The sequence below is a fragment of the Neoarius graeffei genome, chromosome 6 (genome assembly GCF_027579695.1).
Source record: "Neoarius graeffei isolate fNeoGra1 chromosome 6, fNeoGra1.pri, whole genome shotgun sequence".
Classification (NCBI taxonomy): domain Eukaryota; kingdom Metazoa; phylum Chordata; class Actinopteri; order Siluriformes; family Ariidae; genus Neoarius; species Neoarius graeffei.
The window spans coordinates 51,356,511-51,376,380 of record NC_083574.1 but is presented as its reverse complement, the minus strand read 5'-3'; the positions used below and the strand labels follow the sequence as shown (position 1 = coordinate 51,376,380).

The window sequence follows — 19,870 nt, the reverse complement described above, 5'->3', positions numbered from 1 at the left end:
GTCAGGAAAGGAAGAGGGAGAGAGAGTGATAGAGAGAGAGGAGGGGAGATGAGGGAAAACCTCTGAACCTCATCTCCGGCAGTTTAGGAGCCTGCTTTCCAAGAGTGCCTCATTTTCTAGTCTTTTATCTCATCCGTTTTAAGTATCAACAGTTTTATATTTTTATGTCATTTGCATGGAACTGATCAAAGTTTTTGTTTCCTTGGAGACATAAGTGATGGGCGTTCAGAGACGAGTGTGTGTTTGCAGGCAGAAGTGCACTGTGAGTGTATGAACACATGGTTACATTTACTGTATGTACATGTGGGATAGAGAAAGGGAGATGTGAGGAAAGTGTGTGTGTGTGTGTGTGTGTGTGTGTGTGTGTGTGTGTGTGTGTGTGTGGCGGATGAGAGAAGCTTTCTGATTATTATCTTCCTTCCTTTTCTTCTCTGTATTTTTGGAGGATTCACACACTGACCTCTTTGTTTGGGACAGTGTGCACCCTTCTCCACCCCCCTGCTGGGAAAGAAACCATTTCCTGTAGCGGAGAGATAGAGAGAGGGGCAGACAGAGGGAGAGTGGAGGCTGCGAGAAAGGGGGGTGAGAAAGGGATGTGTGGAGAGATACGGGATAGGAATAGATAGCAAGAAGGAGATGGAGACAAAGAGTGTGTCGGTGCATAAAAAGAGGGCTAGGGATAGATGAGGAGTGGATTAAATGAAGAGATAAAGTGCCAGAACATAGAAAGATGGAGAAAAAGGGAAGAAGGGAAGGGACAATGAGCCAGGTCTTGATTATTCACCTCCTCCATCTGTCCAAAGTGAGGTCTGAAAAGACATTGCTGAGAATGTTGTACTTGTTCAAAAGCCATGAAGTCTATCAATATTACTATTTTTACTGTCCTCACGAAAGATATCAGAATCAATTTCAGAGCTTAAATGTAACGTGACACATTTTTTCAAAAGCAAATCCGTCACAGAGGCTGTTCTATTGGACTTAGAGTGCGCTATGTAGTTCAATAGAGGATTTCGGCCTACGTCATTGTTTCCATAGCGACAATATTTATGCCGCCATTTTGACGGTCACAAATATGGCGACTACCGGTAGCGATACACTGTTGATCATGACGAAGTCTCATTGTCGAGTATTTTATCCGGCCTAGATGACGCGAGTAAGAAGCGATATCACCAGAAAATCAATGATGCTGGTGTACGTGATCCGTACACGTTACCAGGCTATTTTTTCTGGCTTTGCAGCGCTGCAGCGCGGGTGATCTTCCTGACCTGCAGTCAGGCGTGTGGGAAATACCAGGGAAAAAACATAAAAGAAAAAGGAGCGAGATGCAGAAAACACCTTCACTATCCAGCGACGTAGGGCATTTACAGGTTGAGCAGAGGGAGAGGTATTTGCAAAAATTGAGGTTAGCAGGCTTAGAGAACGACGTTTACCTGCTTCCACCAGGATTGTTCACTGACGTACGGAAGTACACGAAGCCCTCGTCTTTACCTGACTTCGGCCCACATGATCTGTATACCTATGTCGTTAAAAAGCAGGCTGGGTAACATGCCTACATCAGCGGGTCGTCCCTGGAGCCGTTGGTCGCCATCTTATTACAGCTAAGGTTTGTTCACATTTTCATTTACTTTCGGTCCTCAGGATAAACAAAATGTTATTAAATGTCATTGAAATAACTTCTTAGTCTGTTGAGACATGGCCCGTTATAAATTTGCTGTTACCAGGCAATGACCAAGAACTGTATTATTAGGGTCGGTGTAGTTGTAGCAGTGCACTAGCAGCTAGCTGTTAGCACTAGCTAATGTCAACAACATAGTAGCTGGTATGTTACTGTAGCAATGTTTACGTTCAGTCATTTGGATGACTGTTAAAACCTTTCAGCCTCAAGTTTTTCCTTTACTGTATTTACTATTTTACTGAGCTAGCGCGCTCAGGCAGGCTGGGAGGGAGCGAGCGTGCTAGCTCGGGCAGGCTGGGAGGGAGCGAGCGCGCTAGCTCAGTAAACTAGTAAATACAGTAAAGGAAAAACTTGAGGCTGAAAGGTTTTAACAGTCATCCAAATGACTGAACGTAAACATTGCTACAGTAACATACCAGCTACTATGTTGTTGACATTAGCTAGCTTGACCTTCAAAATGGCGGACACCGGGGTGTCACGTGACCTGTGACGTCACGTCGAAATCCTCTATAATGCTTATATAGTGAATAGGGAGCAATCTGGGATTTATCCTTATTGTGCGTTGCAGGCTTTTTGTAAAAATTGTTATATGAGACAACTTGAAGAGGATTTTTTTTAAAGTGGATTCCAGGCAGCGTAAGAAATCAAGTTAAACATCAGAAACAAAAACATTTCTTCCGATAAATATAACCCCTTTGGACACAAGGAAAAATGCTATGGAACTTCATGCTATGGAACTTCATGAGGACAAGCGTACACATTGTGTCTGTGGGGGATAATGAAGATGAGTCTGAAACTAAATTTTATATGAAAATTAGGATTTTTTTTCCTCCGTGTGATTTTCATTGCTTAAGAAAGAGACACAAGTTTCACTTTTTTATGGTTTGTGTGCTACTGCTGATGCTTGTTCTGTCTGTGTCAGTATGAAATGATCATTTGAATCCATTCAAATAATAATCATAAAATTTGAATGATTTAAAAGCAGCGCAATTTTTAAGGCATTTGACAGCTCGAATGTTCACATGCCACATCACATCTTCCAACATTGACGAACATGTGCATCCGTTCATTTCGTCACCAACTCGCTAATTCCGAAACAAATTGGCTTGATCACAGGGTAGAGATGTGACACATTATTTCTCCAGAAAGAGAGAAGAGGGATTTTTTTTTCATGTCCATTTCTCCGGGTGAATTAAAGAAATAAAATCAGTCCTGAATCATTTGCATTAAACTTTAATCGGTGTAAGGGTGTTTTTGGGAGTGATGAGAGAGTAGGTGGTGTGTCCATGACTTGGGGCTGTGTGCGCATATGTATTTATTTGTGTGTGTGCATGTTTTTATATCTTGATGGGATCATTTCATGGGTCTCCATGAGGAAAACATGTTTGTTTGTTTTTTAAAACAAAAACAGCAGATTTTATTTAAAAAAAAAAAACTACCCATAAGCGACAAAAAGGTCCCTTTTTGGTTATTGAGGTTACGTTTATGGTTAGATTTAGTTCTAGGCATAGCATTAATTAGCTGCATAAGTAATTCTGTGAATAGAAGGTCCTCACGAGGACAGTAAGACAAATGTGTGAGTGTGTGGGTTGGGAAGGTGCATCTTTTTTCCTGATGATATGTGAATATCTGTGTGTGGCAGGGTTGCTGTTTAATATCAGACCAAATAATTAGATTGGCTATCATCTGGGTAGCAGCAGTGCAGGAATCAAGCAGATTAAAGCTGGGATTAATATTCATGAGGCATGGGGACTTGGACGAGGGGGCTTAGACAGCACCTCAAAGACTCTCAAATTGAAGAGCTGGGGGGGGGAACGACTGACTATCATTTATTCATTCATGTCGGTATTCATTTCTGTTCCTTATTACTGTATATGGCCACTTGTTGATGTATAAATAAATGTGTTCTATTTAAAAGCTTACTGAATTGAATTAAGAGACAGGTCAAAGAGCAGGAAGAAATAGAGGGGGAAAAGTGTACAAGAGTAGCTGATCAATAGTGAAGAGAGCATATGGGACAGTAAAAGATACCTAAAGCTGGACTCTGAATAATTTTCATCGTGTGTCATACTTTTGCTTACTTATAGTAACTTTGCACTGCTGCTCTTGCCATCATTAATGTCAGAATGATTGGCAAGTCAGCTTAAAGGTAGACTGCCATTCAGATTTTTCAAGTTTAGGTCATAAAACCAATTTTCCCTGACACCCAATTATTTTTGTGTAGTGGACCAAAAGCTATTGAATTTGAATCACAGACTTCCAATTGTATTATCTCATTATCTCTAGCCGCTTTATCCTTCTACAGGGTCGCAGGCAAGCTGGAGCCTATCCCAGCTGACTACGGGCGAAAGGCGGGGTACACCCTGGACAAGTCGCCAGGTCATCACAGGGCTGACACATAGACACAGACAACCATTCACACTCACACCTACGGTCAATTTAGAGTCACCAGTTAACCTAACCTGCATGTCTTTGGACTGTGGGGGAAACCGGAGCACCCGGAGGAAACCCATGCGGACACCATGCAAACTCCACACAGAAAGGCCCTCGCTGGCCCCGGGGCTTGAACCCAGGACCTTCTTGCTGTGAGGCGACAGCACTAACCACTACACCACCGTGCCGCCCCCCAATTGTATTAGCTTTTTTTAAAAATAGAACAATTAATGAATTTAGGGCAACACTGCCCTAAATTCTCTGCTATTTTTTCCTGCTTCACCATGACCCAATTCAAGATACTACGTCATGCATCATGTGGTGGGCTTTCCCCATTCGCATAAGGCATTGTGGGATACAAATTTGAAACAGGAGAGAAAAATGGAGGATGTGAGTATGTGAATGAAACGTGAAAGACCGACTACAGTAACGGAAAGCTAGAAGAAAAGACGTTATGTTGCGAAGGAAAGGAAACGCAGGACCAAACTAATAAATATCGGCGGTCAGCGAGCACCTCGGTGCGATCAGCTGTTCTTTTAGTGACAAAATGATGCACCTGTCAGTGCACGGTCAAAAGTAAACCTGCGCATGCACACACAGACTTCCTCTGCGCGCAACAACTGATTTCATGCACATTATTTGCTAGGGAATCCATCCATTATCCGTAATCGCTTATCCTGTACAGGGTCACCAGCAAGCTGGAGCCTATCCCAACTGACTATGGGCGAGAGGCAGGGTACACCCTGGACAAGTCGCCAAATCATTGCAGGGCCGACACATAGAGCTCACACCTGCGGTCAATTCGGAGCCACCAGTTAGTCTAACCTGCATGTCTTTGGACTGTGGGGGAAACCGGAGCACCCGGAGGAAACCCACACAGACACGGGGAGAACATGCAAACTCCACACAGAAAGGCCCTCGTCAGCCACTGGGCTCGAACCCAGAACCTTCTTGCTGTGAGCCGACAGTGCTAACCACTACACCACCGTGCCTCCCCATACTATCATAAAATTTTGCAAACAATGATTTACACCAAGGCAGGTGCTAGGTATCCAGGGTGTTGCATTTTGAACCAACTCCTATTGGGTATTCTCTTCGGCAGAATAGGCATTTTTTCAGTAAAAATATTCATAAATTAAAAAGTGGTAGTATTTGTGGCATTACCAATATCATGTGGGTGGATGGCAACCACAATTATGTTTTATTGTATGGCTCCCTCAAGGACCTTCATTGTTAATGTGTAATGCTTGTAGTTTTGAAATAAAGTTTTATATATTCACAGTTTTGAAATGTTAACTATTGATTGAATTCACCAACTGCCCTTAGACTCTTCTTGATTTTTGTAGTCCTCACACACTTTCTGAAGTATTGGAGGAAGCGATGACTTCGTACAGAAAATTTTCCTGTATTGTGTGAGCGAGTGTATGAGAGAAAGAAGGAAAGCTTGTGAATGAAGGTGTTTAATCTGTGAACAGGTGTGGCCATGCGTGTTGAGTCAGAAGGGGTGGCTGAGCACACTGCCCTCTCCTTTTGTGCATCCCAAAGTCGAGTCATGTTAAATGAGTCTGAAACAAATTAGCAGAAGCACGCAGCACTTATGGCACAGACGGCTCCGGCATTGGGTTTCAAATTAAAACAAAAGGAGCCCTATCTCCTTATCAGCACTAGTTCCCCATGAAATACAATACGGACCATATCTTCAGGCAAGAACAGACAGATTTAGAAAGAAACCCTTCAGCTGTCCTCCATGGCTGGCTGTCTCATCTCACTGCCCTGACGCTTGGTTCCTTTCATCCTTGGCTTCTATGCTGAAGAGATGTCTTTCATATTCTCTAGTCTTTAATGTTTGGTAGGATGACAGGGATATGTGGACCAATGCATCCGCAGGAGCAGCTGCGTAGCTGGTTTTGTGCAATGCAAAAAAGTAAGTATGATGCTCCTGATAGTGTCACAGACCTTGTGGAACTACTGCCATCTAGTGTAAGTGTATCAGTAGCAGGGCCACGAGTGGCTTGAAGCATAGATTTGGTACTAGATTTGAAATATTTTTTTCAATCCATGCTCCTATGATGTTTTGCATAACTTATTAACAGAAGCTTGCAAAGGAGAGAGAGAGTGTCAGTATCAGAACAGCATCAGGTATGGGGAATAGAGATTCAGAGCATTTATCTGTTAGATATATATACAGTACCAGTTGAAAGTTTGTACACCCCTACTCATTCATATATTTTTCTGTATTTTGACTATTTTCTACATTTCTCGATTACGTTCATTATGTCTTATATTAGGTATGGTTAGTTTTTTTCTTTTTTATCAGACATCTAGTTTTAGGTTTGTATACCTGACATGTTTCGACGTACGTAACTACGTCGAAACATGTCAAGTAAACAAACCTAAAACTAATGTCTGATAAAAAAAGAAGAAAACTAACCATATTTTCTACATTGTAGAGCAGTACTGAAGACATCAAAACTATTAAATAACATATGGAACATATATGGAATTATGTGGTAAACAAAAAAAGTGTTTAAAAAAACAAAATATGTGTCAGTTTAGATTCTTTAGTGCCTTTTAATGAATAAAAATAAAAACATTGAATTAGAAAGTGTGTCCTAACTTTTGATTGATACTGTATATGGAGCTATAACGGTATATAGGGCTCTGATTCTGGGTAGCAGGAGTCTTGGTAATAGTATATCAATCACATACAGTATAAATCATATAAGTGGGTTAACCTGGGCATCTTTTTTTTTTTTCTCCTGGTTTGGTGTATTCAAGTCAGTAATTGTGTATGCATACCTCCATGTGCGTGTGCATGTGCTTGCGTGTATCCATGCATGTGTAGGTTTCTTTGTGTGTGTGTCCATACCTATATGTATTATAATAAGTCTGTGGGAATGACAGACAGAACATGTGCTGAGCTCAGGTGTGTACATGCACACACAGCTTATTCAGGTCAGATCATTGAGATAAATTATAGTGAATTGGAGCCATTAGAGTCTTGACATATTGCCTTTCTTAACCATTCTGCTGCTCTCTCTGGGGTCATTTGATTTCTTTGTGGTTCTGTATGTCTTCCTTTTTTCTCCATTGGCCTCTCTATTGCTGGTCCCCTGAGTCCCCCTGCAGTTGTCCCTGTTAGGAGATCTTCCTCGAAAGGAATTCACAGGTTATACTGTATAGCCCTACCATGATATATGTCCCTCAACCATCACCATTTGCTCAGACTTGTCTTTTGAAAGTAAACAGATTTGACTGCTATTTTATTGAGGAGAATCTGTGCATATCTCTAGTTTAGCTAAACCTGGAGCATATGGAGTATTTTAAATGAGTTTTGTGACAGTGCACTTTAATCTTCCTCAGGTCTGTTATTATGAGTCCAAAAACTAATATTCATTCTTTTGATCAATGATTGCTCGTTTATATGTTCTTGTATGAAGAGTCTGGTGTGTGAGGATGTGGACTGTTGGCTCGCAAAAATCCCTGTGACCTCCTGTTCCTCAGAAGCAAACTGCATCATTTACAGTCAAGGTACTATAGCACTCACTCCACACAACTCAACACACCCTTTTATACTGACTGTAATGGTTCAAGCACCATCATAATGGTTCATAAGTGCCAGGAATCATTATAAAACTATTTATAATTCGATGAAGATGTTACTCACACCACGACTCAGGAAACTACATGTAAAAGAATACTTTGATGACAATGATGATAAACTGTAGAACTAGATCTGGGTAATTATTGTTTCAAAGGTCCATACATTCCTTCTTGTGAACCCCAACTGCTTTTTAAATTTGAGTTTCAACTTGGGTTTAGATTTTGAAAGATCTGATTGCCTGAAGCCACTAACTGTTATGTTTTTAGGTGATGGTCTGTACTGTAAGCTCACTCAGGAGCTCTCTAGTGGAGATGCTTTAGTGGCCATCCTTTCCTGGACCAGTGCAGCACAGCAAGCTGCAACCCAAACTCATAACCCACCAGTGAAGGAGGAGCCAGTATACCCAGCAACCCTGCCTTCTGATATCCAGCTCCTCCCACAGCAGGCTGGCATGGCTGCCATTTTGGCAACTGCAGTTGTTAACAGTGAGTCTTATTATTTTTCTTGTTAATTCCCTTACGCACAACTGAATGTTCTCCTTTCTTGATGTTTGTGTTTGTGTTCGTACAATATTAAGTTCAGTAATTAGGATAAAATCAGGACAGATAGCGTCAGACAAATAAACTGAGGCAATATACATTACATTTCAACATTAAACTTACCATTTAGTCATGCCACCACAAGGTGGCAGTATTGTTTCAGCTGAGACGAGTGAGACGTGTGCTTGAGACACTGGTAATTCACTGGGAATAAAGTACAGCTATCTCTTTCTTACATGCACTGTCTCTCTCTTGCTTTTTCTCTTTCCTGTCTCTGTCTGTTTTTCTTTCTCCCTTGCATTCTGCTGTGAGCTGCTGAGTCGTGCGAGGTGTGGGAGTGGACACATCCGTGCTGTGATGAGTGCATAATTAATCTCAGTAAATCAAGCTAATGGTTAAAACGTGGTCAGCCATATTCTCAGTCATGTAGCATTAGCTATGTTGTAAAGAGACAGGTATTTATGGAGTGCTACGGGCATTATCAAATAAACTCCATTTAGCATACTCTGACGCTAAATCTGTACAATTATACACGCACATCTTTTCAATCCTGTTACCTTGGAGATTGTCAGTTTGCTTGCTCTGTTTTAATGTGTGCATCATACGTTGTACATGACTTAGTCTAGCCCACAGTTATGATGCATTGAAACTAACTGTGTCATTAGTTAATATTCAGATATAAATAAAACCTCTGTGATTCACGACCAGTACCAAATTGCAACCCCCTATGGATTTTATTATAAAGCTGCAAAGAACCATTTTTCCATACCTGATTTCTTTTTAGATTAAAATGCTACTAAAACATAGAAATCATGATACATGTGAAAACAGAAATAATGTTTGATTTGTTGATTTAATGATATCACCTAATTTGTGGGTGTGTTTTTCTCAGAGGATATCTTCCCATGCAAAGACTGCGGGATCTGGTACAGAAGTGAGAGGAACCTGCAAGCTCATCTCATGTACTACTGTGCCAGCCGGCAGAAGCAAAATGTCACGGCTTCCCCTCCACAGGACAAGCCCAAAGACTCCTACCCTAATGAGAGGGTCTGCCCATTCCCTCAGTGTAATAAGAGTTGTCCCAGTGCTAGCTCACTGGAGATCCACATGAGGACACACAGTGGTGAGTTTCATCTCTCTCTCTCTCTCTCTCTCTCTCACTGCTCTTCTCTTCTTGTCCTTCTATTTCTCACACCTCTCTTTTTCTATGACTCTCACTGTCCATCTCTCAGTCCATCTTTCAGTCTTTTCAGATTAATATTCATAAATAATTCATCTTGTGTATTGCTAATTTAACAGCTCAGTAAGTGCTTTTCATTTACCATTTTCTAGTTTGAAAATGTGTTAAGCAAAATGTAATGCGTACTATTTGCCTAAAACTATAGGGATGTATGTGTCTGTACTCTAGGTGAGCGTCCATTTGTCTGTTTGATCTGCTTGTCCGCATTCACTACCAAGGCCAACTGTGAGCGGCATTTGAAGGTGCATACTGACACTCTGAATGGTGTGTGCCACGGCTGTGGATTCATCTCTACAACTCGAGACATCCTCTATAGCCATTTGGTCACTAGCCACATGGTTTGCCAGCCTGGTTCTCGCAGTGAAGGCTACTCTCCCAAACTTCCAGTGGCCACAGGTAGGCATCACAATTGGGATTAGCTAATTCATATGTCTCAACCTTCACTAAAATGTAGACTGACACTGATTACAGACCAGAGCGAGCCAGTCTAGAATTAATTTTCTGACTTAAATCTGCTTTGCCTCCCACATTACATAAATGTTCTTTCTCTTCCCCCTCTTCCAACAGGCCTGAGTCCTGGAGACTCTGGCATATTGCTGAAGTGTCAAGTGTGTGGATTTTCAGCAGACACCCCTGCTCTACTCCAACAGCATGTCCATACCCACCTGGAGGTCAGGGTTCCTGTTGAAAGGAGCCACACACCTCGACAAGCTAGCCCTGTAACCTCAGAGCTCTCAGAGTCTCAGGACCAAGAGCTATCAGCAGGCATGCCCAGACCAGACTCTTCCAGCCCTGGGGCCAATGGCGGAGCAGCCATCTCCCGTGACTGTAGTTCGCCAGAGCAGCTGAAGATCAAGGAAGAGCCACAGTCTGACTCGGAGAGCGAAACAAGGCACGAAGAGCAGGATGGTAATCATAATGCAAATGCAACAGAGCCAAGCTCTCCCCAGCCTACCTCTCCTAAGAGTCCCTCCGTCATTGCAGTGAAGACAGAGCCGGCCAGTCCCACTCCAGGCTCTAGCCCTGTTCACTTGGGAGCAGGGGGATCAGTGTTACCAGGTGGAGCTTTGTTTCTGCCCTCTTACCTCTTCAGTCCCGAGGCTGCCATTATGCCCCAGGCATCTGAAATCCTGGCCAAAATGTCTGAGATGGTTCATAGTAGGCTGAAGAGTGGGCAGGTCCCAGCATCTGCACAAGGCTTCTACTCTACAGGCTCTCCTGCTGGTGTCCTCAAGGGGGCAACATGCTTTGAGTGTGACATCACTTTCAATAATATAAACAACTATTATGCCCACAAGAGACTGTACTGTTCTAGCAGACACCAGCAAGGAGAGGGATCAAGCCTGGTAACAGATGATCCAGCAACCACAGCACCCCTTTCAGGTCATGATGCCTCTCCACAAGCAGGACCAGGCACTTCTACAACATCAGCTTCCCCTAGCTACACTGACTCTGTAGTGGCTGCCCCAGTTACAGACACCAAGCCAACTGAGGTGAAGAGTGAGACTTCAGGACTGAAAGACAATGCATGCTCATCTTCCTCAGAAGGTGAGGGTGGTGGAGGGGGTAGGGTAAGTGAGGGGAGCCAAAGCCCTGCAGAAGTCAGTGGATCAGCTGAAGACCTGGATGAGGATCCCACTCGCACTTTCTGCCAGGCCTGCAATATCCGCTTCAGCAGACATGAGAACTACATTGTCCATAAGAGATTTTACTGTGCCTCACGTCATGACCCTTCCAACCAGCGCCTCTTGGCAGGCAAGGTTGCCTTTGTGCCACAGCCCATTCGTACACGGAAACGCAAAAAGATGTATGAAATCCATATGGCACGGAATGAGGCCCTGGCCAGTGCTGCTGCCCTTCCTGCTGTACCAGGCATGCCAGTGAAACAAGAGTGTACCAGTGCCCACTCTGGGCCACCTGTGGCCACAGTTGCCAGCTCTGCTCGCAGTTCTAGTCCAGAGGGTGATGGCCCCATTGACCTTAGCAAAAAGCCCTGCTTGCGGGAGAACTCAAGAGGAAATAACCTTCCAGCTTTGCCTCTGACGGATTACCACAAATGTACAGCCTGTAGTATCAGCTTCAACAGCATTGAGAATTACTTGGCCCATAAAACTTACTACTGCCCTGCTACCGCCTTGCAACCTCAAACCCGGGAGCAACTGCATCGGCTTAAGAGACCCGCTTCCACTTCCCCTAAAAACCGAGTTCCTGATCTGCATCCTGACACCAAAAGCCACCAAGCTGGAAAGCCCACAGTGGTCCCTCACACCTCTGTCTTACCCAGTTTGGAGTCTACCTCTCATTCTGTGCCTGGGGTTAAGACCCCCAGCACTCCTCCTGTGATTTGTCCTTACTGCCCTCCTAATCGGGCAGTGACCTCTGATCTGATGGAGCATTTCAGGGTGGCTCATGGGCTGGTCCTTACCACACAGCAACAGTCTGAGGTCCAGCCACCCAGTGTTAGTCCCAGCAACAGCCTCAGTCCTCGTAATGGAGCTCCACTAACCCCTCCTAAACCAGGCCCCAGGCCCCAGAGGGATGGTGTAAATGGCCGGACCAGAAGGGATACTGCCTCTCCCTCCTCTCCCTTGCTCAATGGAAGCCCTATAGCACAACATCCTACTGGGGCTGGCTCTCCTAAAGCAGCCCCCCCTGCCCTCTCACCCACAGGCTCTATTCCTGTGACTGTGTCACCTGTGTCTGACACCTTGAGGGAGTTGGGGTCACAAGGACATACCACCACTCACTTGGTTCTCCCAGAGAAAGCTGTAAGCCACATAGCCCCAACCACACCCAAGCCAGTCCTTGCAACAACATTACAAAATGGGAATACTCGCTATTGTCGGCTGTGCAACATCAAATTCAGCAGCCTGTCCACCTTCATTGCACACAAAAAGTACTACTGCTCCTCCCACAGTGCTGAACATGTCAAGTGAGTCTACTCTTCACACCATTACCCTCAACTCTGCAAGTGCCAAGTGTCACATGTGCAAGTGGTTTTGCCCTGCCCAATTTCAACATTTATGAAAGTGGGACTGTTACTATCCAGGAGCTGAGGTTGCAGTGCCAACCCTGCTGTTTCTGCTGTTGTTACTATGGTAACTTATTGCTTATTATGGGTCACGTTTATATTACACTAAATAAAGAGACTTGCTATCTGTGCAGAAAAATGTGCCCAATTGACCTATACCTATTCTTATAATGGCCTGCAACTGAGTTTAATCCATGTATTATATCTGCTGATGGGACACTAGATCCCACATTTATTCCTATTAATTCACTCTTTTTGCTTTAATCACTCATGTGCTTGATGTTGACGTTAATTATTTTCAATGGTGGCATCATGCATCATGTCCCAGACTGATTGTAGTTTTCCTGAGCCATTAATAGTTATTAATTGGGGGAAAGTCAGTCCCCAGGTGTAATTGTATAACTCAAATCTCTTAATTTCATGATGTACTACAATATTTTTGTCCATACACTGAATCATCTTTTATAAGAAAAAACAGAGCTCAATAGATACTGGTTTTGTGAAGTTACCAGCTCCAGATGTAAGATTTGAAGAAGGGAAAATATGAACTTTATGTGTCCTTTAAGTCTTTACTTATTTTACTTTCACAGAATACTACCTATTGTCTTTTGATGAAAAAGATTTATATTTTTGTTTCTATGTGTATATATTTTTTTCATACTGTTGATAGCGACCATTTCAAGGGTAGTGTATTGTATGTTCTTAGTTCTTAGGTGTGTGTCTATTCATGGTAATTTCTGGGACACTGAGTACTCCTGTTTTCACAGTTTTCAGCATTGCATTTGCAGTATCTGATTGGTAAGTGTTGGATTAGTGCACCATGTGTGCACTGTATTCTTTCTCAGTATTGGCTCATTGCTCTGGGTCAGAGGTTTTATATGAGGTGGTTGTGAACACCAGTCCATTATGAATCTTTATGAAGGTTTTGTTTAGGAGAAATGGGGTGAGGATGTCTGGTCAGTACTCCTTCTCTGTCTTTAACTCAATCGCTCCATAATCATTCATATTCACAGCCCTGTCGACCTGCTGATAAACTGTTGTCTATACTGTACTGTACTATAGTATGGACACACCCTACACTCACTGGCAAATCTTGAATGGTGTGTGACTTTAGGTTGCTGTTATTTCCATTTTTTTAATCCAGCAATGAAGTTTAGCATATTAAATATATACTTCAGAGGGTTATAGCAAAATAAAGATTTACTTTAAAGATTTACTTTAATCTGTTTTGCAAGGTGTTGAGTTGCCCGCAATTCCTTCTCTGACTCACTGGAGTATGTAATTTGAAAGTTGCAACGTAGTGCAATCTTTACACCTTGAACAAGCTACCTTGCAAAGCCTTATTTGACGACACGTAGGAGTATGTCTGAAACAGCTAGCAAGTCAACTTCCTTTCCGTTACTAGAGCCGTTTCTGGTGTTACAAAGACCACAGACTGCTCTAGAGAGAGAGCAGGTGTGAGTTCTCTGTGCAGTGGGTTTGAATTGGTGCTACACCAGTTGTACGCCGACAACAACTGTTTATTATTCTGTTATTTTGCCTTTGCTAACTATCACATGCTCATGACCAGTGCTGAAGGTCCATTTTCACTTATCTGGTTCCCGTTTTTATTGCACTGTGTTGTATAAAAATGCTGAATGTTTTACTTTAAGAAGCTTTTTTTGTATTGTATTTAAGTTTTACAGCACTTTTCCTTGTCCAAACCTACGCCTGAAGGACTGATGAAAACATTTGAATTAATTAACAAAGTTAATTAAGGTATTTTGTGTATAATTACAAATATTGTTGATAAAAATGATTATGAATGTCATACCTTTTCTTTTTTTAATTGCAGTCTCTATGAAATGTTCCACTACACACTTGTCCAAACTATGCATGGGAAAAAAATAAACAGTCCTGGAGGAAACTTTAAGTGCAAAGCTCTGCCCACCTGTACTTTCTTATTTCAGTCTGCACACTGATTCTACAGTTTATTCAGTCAGAAACATTAGATCCTCAATTCAACATAAATTATTTCCACCAGAAATTACCTAATATGATTAGACTGAATTGTTTTGTCATTTTTGCCTTTTCAGGTTTATGTTTACGGAAAGCATTTTCTTGATTTATAACCTTATTATGATGTAGAGGTCCCTGAGGCAAGTGTGACCAACAGTCCATTACTGTTTGAGGAACTTTTCCACCTACTTTTGCATAATTCTTTTTCTACTTTTTCAAACCAAAGCTTGACCTGTTCTTTGTCAAATATATATGATAATTAGAATGGATTCATACAGTAGAGTCCTACAAAAATACAGATACTTTCACTGTGTGGACATTTTGCTTTACTAAATGAGCTTGTTTTGGTCACACTGAAGTTATTATCCCCTTCGGACACAAGGAAAAATGCTATGGAACTTCATTCTATGTGGAACTTAACGTGTACAATTGTACACACTATGTCTGAAGGGGTTATGCATTTCTATCAGCCTTCAAGTCTTCATTATTCGATCATTTCTCTCAATGCTAGTGTTGTTTTGTCAGTGCACCCTCTGGGCTCTGACTGCAATTATCAGAATAAAAAAGCATTTTCAGTTCTTAAGGATTCAAGGCTATTCAGCTGTGCAAATTACTAACACAGTTGGATGTCTGTACCTGTGGATTGTTATTCAGGATAAGTTCACTTGATAGACTTCTCTAAAGGTAAGAAAAATTTGATGTCAATATGACTTATTGGTCTTTTCTTTCTTTCTTTCTTTTTTTTTTAAACCACTTCACAGTAATTCAAGGCCACGTGCTTTCGTTGCTAAAAGGTCTTGAAATGCAGTGATCCATGTTGTTCTGAAGCTGTTTTGTGACTCTGTAAAAAGTGTTTATTTTTGGAATATTGATCACTTTAAAATAATAAAAAATGTGTAATTGTAACTCTGTGTGCAAAATGAATGACATGCTTGCGTTAAAATTTTGAGACTAATCCATTTCTCAGGGTTCATGGTTATGCATGATTCAGACAAGAGGGACAGATTATGTCCTGCTGATGGAATTGAAGTTGAAAGTGAAAAGCCTTGGTAATGGGCAAGGGGCATACATTATGCAGTTCAAGCAGACATAATGCAGCTTCAAAAAGATCAATTTGATTAAGATTATATAATCACTTGAATCACATTGCTCAAATATAGACCTTTTTGGGATTTTGCAAGTGTCATTTACATAGATTCTTGCTTTTTTTAGATTCTTGTACACCTTCTTCTTATACTTATTATTATTATTATTCACCCATCTAGTGTTTTCTGGGTTGGATCCCTTTCCTAGGGTTTCTTGGCTAAGTAAGTACAGCTGGCTCGCCACTCCTCTGCTGTGCTACTTTTGGTCATGGACAATTTAGAGTAGCCAATTAGCCTAACTGCATTTTTTTGGACTGTGGGGGAAACTGGAGCACCCAGAGGAAACCCATGCAGACACGGGGTGAACATGCAAATTCCATACAGAAAGGCCCCCACCGGCCACTGGGCTTGAACCCAGAACCTTCTTGCTGTGAGGCGACAGTGCTAACTTGTGTGCTTTAGATATAAAATATTCAGATATCAAAGAAAAAGCACACAAGCAGAAATATGCCTTCCATGTTTCAGCCACCACGGTTTACAGGTCAGGAACAAATCCCACAAAGCAAAATATTTTAAAGTATGTGCAATATGAAACATCAATGAAAAGAGCTTTTTTTATGGTCTTAGTACCCTATTTGCCAAATCCACTGACTTGGAAAAATCGATCAATTCAGAGAAGGAATTGGGCAGATTTTGTTGATTTCGGGATGGTTTACATTATAAAAAATTGGTAAAACATTTTTCATACTCTGTGGTCACACTTTAAAATCAGGCATTAAAATAAACTCATTGTCCACTTTAACAGGAAAACCTGTATCTCTACAGGTTCATGCAATTATTCACTCAGCATCATGTGGCAACATCTTAATGCCTAAAAAGCATACAGATACAGGTCAAGTGCTTCAGTTAATATTCACATCAAACAAGGGAGCAAATGTGATTACAGTGGCATTTTGTTAGTGCCAGACTAGCTGGCTTGAACATTTCTGAAGAACCTGCTAATTTCTTTTTACCTTGGACTTATGTACACTATTGGTCAAGTTCAAAAAGGCATGGCCATTTTTTGCTTATTAAATCTGATTGCATATTACCGTACATCTTAGTGCCTGCATCCTCTAACTTGTGCTGAGAAATAAATAGGTAGATGGAATGTTGCCAAAAATATATATAATATGGTGGTGTTACTGTTGCTGCAACATTTATAAACAACAACAACAAAAAAAATGCTTGGTAGTTTTTCAAGGTATGATTATTTGAGCACCAGGTTGTCTTCTTCTTGTCAAATTTCACACATAAAGTTCATAATTTTGAAACAGCTTTTTACCGATAATGCTATTAATCTTGTGTGGTATAATACGTGTGTTTACATATGCATATACTGTCACCTCCAAAAGTATTACAAAGGCAGTGTCAGCTTTTTTTATTTTTTATTTATTTGCTACTATACATTAGATATTTGAGTTTGAGTTCAAAAGATGAATATAAGATGATAGGAAATAAAACCTTAAATTCTGATATGTACATATAGATATGTTAAACAACTTAGAATATGGCACCTTTTGTTTGAGCCCACCTATTTTTCAAGTGATCAGAAATATTGGAACATTTATGACTGACAGGTTTTTCTTGTTACTCGGGTGTGCCCTGTTAGATTGACTGACTGTTTAAACAGTTAATAGCTCTGAATGTCTTCTTTGTTTGTTTAATCCCTAGAAATCATCCATGAAGACTGCATTTGTTGTTAAAAATGATAATCCAACATGAAGACCAGAGAACTGTATGGGAGGAAAAACAGGCCATTTTGAAGCTGGGAAAAGAGGGGAAATCAATCAGAGCCTTTGCACAAGCATTGGCCATAGCCAGTATAGCATTTTGGAATGTTCTGAAATACAAAGAAACCACTGGTATACTAATAACCAGATATTAAACAAGTTGGCCAAGGAAAACAACAGCAGTTGATGACAAACCTCATGAGATCTTTGAATGCACCATTTGAAAAAGACTTAAAGAGCAGAAATAAAGAGGTCATACCATCTCATCTCATTATCTCAAGTCAAGTCAAGTGCTTTTATTTGTCACATACATTTTACATGTAGTGAAATGTTAAAGGGGTCATCAGCTCAGCATATAAATAAATAAATAAATAAATAAATAAGAATAAATACACCATATGCAAATAAGTAACCGCACTAGAAAAGTAAAAGATGACTCCTGAAGCATGACGTAAAAAATAAGTCTAAAATACTAATGAGTAAGTTAAAATAGCCTGGGGATAACAACAAGATTAAAATGAAATGTGCACAGTTAAAAAGAGGAAAATGAGTCCTCTAACACTGATATAAAAACTGTAGTAAAAGGGATTATTTAAAATGTACTGAGTTTAGCAGTCTAACTGCCTGTGGATAAAAACTCTTCCTCAGTCTCTCTGTTCGTGCATGGAGACTTCGTAGTCGTCTGCCCGAATTCAGCAGGGTAAAGAGGTTAGAGTTTGGGTGTGAGGCATCCTGCATGATTTTCCTGGCCCTAGCTCCCACCCTCTTTGTGTATATGTCCATCAGACTCGGTAGGGGGGCTCTGATCGTCCGTTCCGCAGAGCGCACCACTCTCTGCAGTGCTTTCTGGTCACGTGCTGTACAGTTCCCAAACCAGGCCGTAATACAGCCTGTTAGGACACTCTCCACCGCTGAGGAGTAAAATGTGGTCAAGATGGAAGGGGAGACCTTAAACTTCCTCAGTCGACGGAGAAAGTACAGCCGCTGCCTGGATTTCGCTGTGAGGTGTTGGGTTTGTAGTGACCAGGAGAGGTTCTCAGTCAGATGTACCCCCAGGTACTTGAAGCTGGGGACCCTCTCCACAGGCTCCCCGCTAATGGTGAGTGGTGTATATGTCCTGCTCTGCACCTTCCTGAAGTCCACCACCATTTCCTTTGTCTTGCTGACATTCAGGGCCAAGCTGTTGGACTGGCACCACAGTGCTAGGTCAGCTACCTCCTCTAGCCACTTTATCCTGTTCTACAGGGTCGCAGGCAAGCTGGAGCCTATCCCAGCTGACTACGGGCGAAAGGCGGGGTACACCCTGGACAAGTTGCCAGATCATCACAGGTCTGACACATAGACACAGACAACCATTCACCCTCACGGTCAATTTAGAGTCACCAATTAGCCTAACCTGCATGTCTTTGGACTGTGGGGGAAACCGGAGCACCCGGAGGAAACCCACGCGGACACGGGGAGAACATGCAAACTCCGCAAAGAAAGGCCCTCGCCGGCCACGGGGCTCGAACCCGGACCTTCTTGCTGTGAGGCAACAACGCTAACCACTACACCACCGTGCCGCCAAGAGGTCATACCACAAAATGTAAACCACTCATCAGCAGTTAGAATAAGAAGACCAGATTTGAATTCACAAAAAAATACAGAGATGAGACACAAAAGTAAACCAAGATTAACCTCTAGCAAAGTGATACAAAGTCCAAAGTGTGGAGAAAGAAAGGCTCTACTAATGATCCAGAGCATATGAATTACATCTGTTAAGCAAGGTGGAGGTAGGGTCATGGCTTAGGCATGCATGGTTGCTTCTGTAATGGGTTCACTAATCTTTACTGATGATGTAACTCATGATGATGGTAGCAGCATAATCAATCCAGAAGTCTACAGAAATATTTTGTCTACCAACTTACAGAGAAATGCATCCAAACTAATTGAGAGGAACTTCATCGTGCAGCAAAACAATGACCCAAAATACACTACCAACACAACAAAGGACTTCATCAGGGGAAAAAAGGTGGAAGGTTTTAGACCCCATTGAGCATCTATTTCATTTTAATTTCATCTATAAACACCCCCCCATGCACACACACACAAAAAAAAAAAAAACTGAAAAAGCTACTGTACAATCCTGGAAATGCTTTGCAACAGTTTGGTGATGTTTGAAGTTGCTGGTTTGATGGAGTTGCAAGGGATATGCAACTAAAATATTAAGTATTATATATTAAGTGTTATCCGGGCAGATGGAGCTCGTCAGCCTGGGAAGGCTGCCCATCTAGGGGAAGGAAAACCCTGATTCTAGACCTCCGCTGCCTTGCGGCCATACCCATTCCTAGGTAAGGCTTCAGGAGTCACTCTGGAGAAGGGAGAGCTCCCTTCTCTCTGCTCTCTCCCTCCTTTTCTATCCTCTGTCACTGCAACACAGACACACAGCATTAATTAGCCACAGGTGCATTGACTTTGCCACTCACCTTCCCCGGCCCTGCCCTCCATTCACAA

General features: G+C 41.9%; 1 protein-coding gene across 1 annotated transcript in view; it reads left to right on the top strand.

Moving 5' to 3' along the window:
• zfpm1 (zinc finger protein, FOG family member 1) overlaps nt 1–15,426 on the top strand; it is a 144,925-nt gene extending 129,499 nt beyond the window's left edge. Inside the window, exons 5-9 of the mRNA XM_060923801.1 lie at nt 7,549–7,639; nt 7,979–8,197; nt 9,144–9,374; nt 9,660–9,887; nt 10,059–15,426. Of these exons, the coding sequence (XP_060779784.1) occupies nt 7,549–7,639; nt 7,979–8,197; nt 9,144–9,374; nt 9,660–9,887; nt 10,059–12,427 (3,138 nt within the window). The 3' untranslated portion in view covers nt 12,428–15,426. The remainder of the gene's footprint in view (nt 1–7,548; nt 7,640–7,978; nt 8,198–9,143; nt 9,375–9,659; nt 9,888–10,058) is intronic.
• Nucleotides 15,427–19,870: the final 4,444 nt, after the last annotated feature.